This window comes from Polistes canadensis, unplaced genomic scaffold (assembly GCF_001313835.1).
Source record: "Polistes canadensis isolate GaletaPanama2010 unplaced genomic scaffold, ASM131383v1 scaffold_379, whole genome shotgun sequence".
NCBI lineage: Eukaryota > Metazoa > Arthropoda > Insecta > Hymenoptera > Vespidae > Polistes > Polistes canadensis.
This window is the reverse complement of record NW_014569926.1, coordinates 1-5,509: the sequence shown is the minus strand read 5'-3', so window position 1 is coordinate 5,509 and position 5,509 is coordinate 1. Positions and strand designations below refer to the sequence as shown.

Sequence of the window (5,509 nt, the reverse complement as noted above, 5' to 3'; positions counted from 1 at the left end):
GTAAAATTCAATTTTTTATTACTTGTATGAAAAATTTCTTTTTTATGGTTTTTTTAATTTTTATTATTTTTTTTCTCTCTCTTTTGTTAATATAAATTATTAAATTATATTTATATATTTTAGCGAAGTATCATATAAATTCATAAAATATTTTATCATATTTTGACCAAACCTATTACAGAGAACTTACACTGAGTCACACAGGAGACACTGACTCAATGGGTTAATAATAGAACTTATGCTTCTTAGAAATAACAAGTCAGTTTGTTTAAATTATAATTGGTATCACAGCCAGATTTAATATATTTTGTAATAAAAAACTATGCCGAACTTTATTATTATTTTAAATGTATTTTTAATTGTTTGTTCATTTCATATTTTATTCTTTTATATGACATAAAACATAAATCCTTGTCTGCACAGGATGTGGTTTTCCAATCAAATGGTGTCACTGTATTCTATACACGAAAATAAGAAAAAAGTGTTTATTATTCCAAGTGATTTAGGGAATACCAATCGATATTAGTTTTTTTTTAAGTTTCCTTGCAGAATAATACTATTGATCAAGTGCTAAAAATATTTTCAGACCAAGAATAAGAATTTTCAGACTAAGACATAGACATTCATTACGTGCACACTTTGTGCAATGGACATACTAGGGCTGTTATAAGAGGTATCAATGTAGATTTCCTAGTAGAAGAGTCAAGCATCGCTTAGTGTTTACGAATGTACATTCACAATTACGTGAAACAGGTTTATTTTGCTCTACAGCCGTGTTAGATTTATATTTGCATAGGTGATCGACACTTTGAACAAGAAACTAGGTGATTTACAATTTGTGTCATAACTTTTTATGAAGCTTTAAAAATAAATGCTTATATAACATTTTTGTTTTTATTTTTGTTGCATAGAATACACTGACATCATTTGGTCAGAAAAACTTTAAATACCTTGTATACTGATGTCAATCATTTTTGTAGAAATTTTTAATTCAGAGAAGTTATATTTTATCGATTAATTATCTCTCTTCCTAAATAATTAATATTATTTTTAGGAATGTTCGTCAGTTTAAGATGGGTCATAGCAATATCGATATGGATTTCTATAGTCATAGCAAATTATACACCTCCAGAAAGACTGACAGGAATGAACCCATGTATCAGTAAACAAACATGTCATGAGTGCGTACAAACTCCACACTGCGCTTGGTGCGCAGCTCCTGTAAGTAATTTTAAATCAAATATTTAAATTAATATTAATAGTTAAATCCTAATAACACCACATGATATGGTTTTTACAGAGGTTTCCTGAAAAGAGGTGTTTTCTTCCCAACATAAACACCAAAATACTAATAACATGTCCAGAGAAATTTACATGGAATCCGGACAATGTTTTTAGTATGGTGAGACACCGTAATTTAACCAAAGGAGGTTATTCGATTGGTGGTAATGCTGGCATTGAAGGTCATGGTTCTTTCGAACAAACTTCTTCCACTAATTATTCTAGCACAAGTTCTACACATTTTCAAGGAAGTTCGAGTAGTAGTAGCAGTAGTAGTAGTAGTAGTAAACGACAAGATGCTGTCCAAATGTGGCCTCAGGAAGTGAATTTAAAACTTAGAATAAGTAAGATATATAATTCATATATTTTTAATTCTGTTTTATTATTTAATATAGAATATATTTATAGCTAATTAATAATTATTTCAGACGAGGCCTATAGGATGTCGTTTGCATATTCACAAGCAGAAGATTATCCAGTTGATCTTTATTATCTTATGGATTTAAGTAAATCCATGGAAGATGATAAGAAAAAATTATCTGACTTAGGTCAGTTACTCGTAGAAAGTATGAGTAAAATTACAAGCAATTTTCGTTTGGGTTTTGGTAGTTTCGTTGATAAAGTAGTAATGCCCTATGTAAACACAATGCCAAAATTGTGAGTTTCTTTAGATATAAATAGAATGTTACTTGAGCTATGGTAGTGATTGAAAATAACTATTATATGTGTTTGTTTTTTTTTATTCCTTCTAGCCTCGTTGAGCCATGCGATGGATGCGCAGCACCATATGGATATAAAAACATCATGAGATTGTCACAAGATACAAGACATTTTGCTGTAAGAAAAAGATTCATATAGAATTTAAAATTTCAAACTGAAACTTGTGATACACAATTCATTATCTTTTTCAATTACAGGGTTTAGTAAGAAATGCATCTGTTTCCGGTAATTTGGATGCACCCGAAGGTGGATTCGATGCAATTATGCAAGCTATCGTTTGTAGAAATCAAATTGGTTGGCGAGAAAAGGCTCGTAGATTGTTAGTATTTTCAACAGATGCTGGTTTTCATTATGCCGGTGATGGGAAATTAGGTGGAATTGTTAAACCGAATGACGGAATATGTCATCTTGATTATAACGGTCTTTATACTCATTCGTCGCTTCAAGATTATCCAAGTATATCGCAAATTAATTTAAAAGTTAAACAAAACGCTATTAATATTATATGGGCGGTTACTGAAGAACAAATCAATGTATACAAAAAGTTAACGAAACACGTGGAAGGATCATTTGCAGGAAAATTGTCGGATGATTCGAGTAATGTAGTGGAATTGATTCGGGAACAATATAATGCTATTTCTAGTTCAGTAGAAATGAAAGATACTGCCAGTAGTGCAGTGAAAGTTAAATATTTTTCGAGTTGTTTAGGCTCGGGACCGGCTGTAGAAACTTCTAAATGCGATGGATTGAAAGTTGGTACGAAAGTAGAATTTATCGCTGAAATTGAAGTTACTAGTTGTCCTGCTAACAGATCTGAATGGAAACAGAAATTTGATATTTATCCAGTAAGTATCGTAAAGAATTTCATAACAAATAAATTGATTTAGTTAGATTTACATGAATATAATATTATGAACATTTGTAGGTTGGTATCAATGAAACATTAACAGTCAATTTAGAAATGTTATGTGATTGTGAATGCGAACGAGATGGTCCTATGTATGAACCAATGTCTTCTGAATGTAATGGTGTTGGTACGTTGAATTGTGGGGTCTGTGATTGTTACGATGGATTTTTTGGAAAACGTTGTGAATGCAGTCCACATCAAGAAATGAGTGGATTCGAGAAACATTTTCAATCTTGTAGACCAGATAACACGTCTCTGGTTGATTGTTCGGGAAGAGGTACTTGTGCGTGTGGTCAATGTGAGTGCGAAGAAAGAGAGAATCCTGAAGAAGTAAGTAATAAAAATTTCAACCAATATATTATAGGATACATTAAACAAATTATTTAAATATTTAATATAATATCTTCTTTTATTTAGATAATATCAGGTCGTTTTTGCGAGTGCGACAATTTTTCATGTGATCGCGATCAAGGATTTCTTTGTTCAAATCATGGAACATGCGAATGCGGGCAATGCGTTTGCAATGCTGGTTGGTCTGGACCATCTTGTAGTTGTAGATCTTCAAATGATTCCTGTATAGCACCAGGAACTACTAATGGTATACTTTGTTCGGGACATGTAAGTAAAATGATTCATTTTATTTGAACTAAATGTAATTATCGTTTAATCTATTATTCTTATCTTATTTAATTATTTCTATTTGTTAAGGGCGATTGCATTTGTGGTGAATGTATTTGTCACGAGGAAGGTAACACAAGATATTCGGGTAAATATTGTAACAAATGCCCGACATGTCCTAGTAGATGCGAGGAACTCAAAAGTTGCGTACAGTGTCAGATGTATGGAACTGGGAATTACAGTAATCCCGAAGAATGTGCTAAAAATTGTCGAGAATTTGTTCCCGAACCTGTAGAAAATGTTATCGGCGACGTTGATAACGATGAAGTTATGTGTTATGGTACAGACGAAGATGACTGCAAATACAACTTTGTTTATTACTATAACGAAACGAATTGTTTGAAAGTGCGCGCACAAGCAGAAAGAGAGTGTCCTCCTCGAGTGAATATGCTTGGAATAGTATTAGGAGTTATAGCTGCAATTGTTTTAATCGGTTTAGCTTTATTGTTATTGTGGAAATTGTTAACAACGATACACGACAGAAGAGAATTTGCTAAATTTGAAAAGGAAAGAATGTTGGCCAAGTGGGATACGGTAAATTATATAATATTTATATATTAGATTGTTCAATAAGTTCATGGAGTTTTTTCTAAATAAATAAACGGAAAAATCCCCATGGACTTATCGGACAACCTAATACATTGTTTATAAAAATAAACAAATAATTAGTTTTTTAATTTTATAGAATGAAATTGATCTAATACATTTCGTTTTGTTTTTACAGGGAGAAAATCCTATTTATAAGCAAGCAACATCAACTTTCAAAAATCCAACATACGCTGGAAAATAAAACTATCCTAGATCCCCATGATATGACGAAGAATAACAAGTGTTCATAATATTATTTTGTTAGCATTTATATATAGAAGAATGTTATTATGCGATATTCGAGCCTGCATTAATATTGCAACATTAGTTTATTTGTCATCATAAGTTAATACATATAATTAATTTAATATTCAATAATATTAAAATAGTCAATTAAGTGTTTACGTATAATAATTGCCATAATACATACGTTATGAGTGTGTACAAATTTTATATATGACGATTTTCTGCATGAGTGAGAGAGAGAGTGCGCCTGTAAAATTGTGTGCTATTGCATACACAAATGACTTAAAGTTTGTATAAAATAGGAGAGCTATATATATACACGTATATACGTAGGTTCATAGTTATATGCAAGAATTGAAATTCAAATCGCTTTGTAATAATAATTTTTAATGATGACTTTTACATCTAATTGTAAGTGCCTTTTATGTTATATTTAAAAAATTAGTAATATTAAAATTAATGTGTCTTTTATGCTAACAAGGATACTTACAAAAAATAATGATGCTATTATAGATAATTTATATATTTAACAATTTAGAATCTCTTTATAAACATGGAGACAATTTCTAAACTCATTCTCGATGTCTAGCCTGATAATTATGCTAGAAGAAATAAATTTTTGAGATACTCTTAACGAAGAATTAAACAATGCCTTGTACTGATTATATACTTGATATTTTTTATGTAATATGTTAAGTTTTATCATGAAAAAACAATACAAATATCTTTGTATTAATGAATCAATGTAAAAGTGTATGAAATAATAAAAGATTATAATAAAATAAATAGAAGATACTTACTAATATATTTATACCAACAAAATTATTAGTCTATAATTATTTATAATACAGTAGATTAAAGCAAAGAATACAGAATTACATAAAAGCTCACAAGTCCACTTTTCGAGTAAATAAAATTATCTTAGTTAGTACTCTGACAACCAATGGACGAAAATAGATATATAAAACGATGACGATATAATACTATCAAATTATACAAAATTCTTTGATAGTATATGATAGTATATGATAAATTCTTTGATAGTATATACAGTAAATTTATATATTGTAATAGTATTTTAAATAATTA

At 29.7% G+C, this 5,509-nt stretch overlaps 1 protein-coding gene across 1 annotated transcript in view; it reads left to right on the top strand.

Annotated features, from left to right (window-relative positions):
• Nucleotides 1-5,211, top strand: part of LOC106792120 (integrin beta-PS) — a 5,913-nt gene extending 702 nt beyond the window's left edge. The window contains exons 2-10 of the mRNA XM_014758285.1: nt 1,055-1,221; nt 1,301-1,625; nt 1,710-1,938; nt 2,034-2,118; nt 2,199-2,846; nt 2,927-3,238; nt 3,326-3,526; nt 3,617-4,120; nt 4,311-5,211. Of these exons, the coding sequence (XP_014613771.1) occupies nt 1,057-1,221; nt 1,301-1,625; nt 1,710-1,938; nt 2,034-2,118; nt 2,199-2,846; nt 2,927-3,238; nt 3,326-3,526; nt 3,617-4,120; nt 4,311-4,376 (2,535 nt within the window). The 5' untranslated portion in view covers nt 1,055-1,056 and the 3' untranslated portion in view covers nt 4,377-5,211. The remainder of the gene's footprint in view (nt 1-1,054; nt 1,222-1,300; nt 1,626-1,709; nt 1,939-2,033; nt 2,119-2,198; nt 2,847-2,926; nt 3,239-3,325; nt 3,527-3,616; nt 4,121-4,310) is intronic.
• The last annotated feature ends 298 nt before the right edge of the window (nt 5,212-5,509 follow it).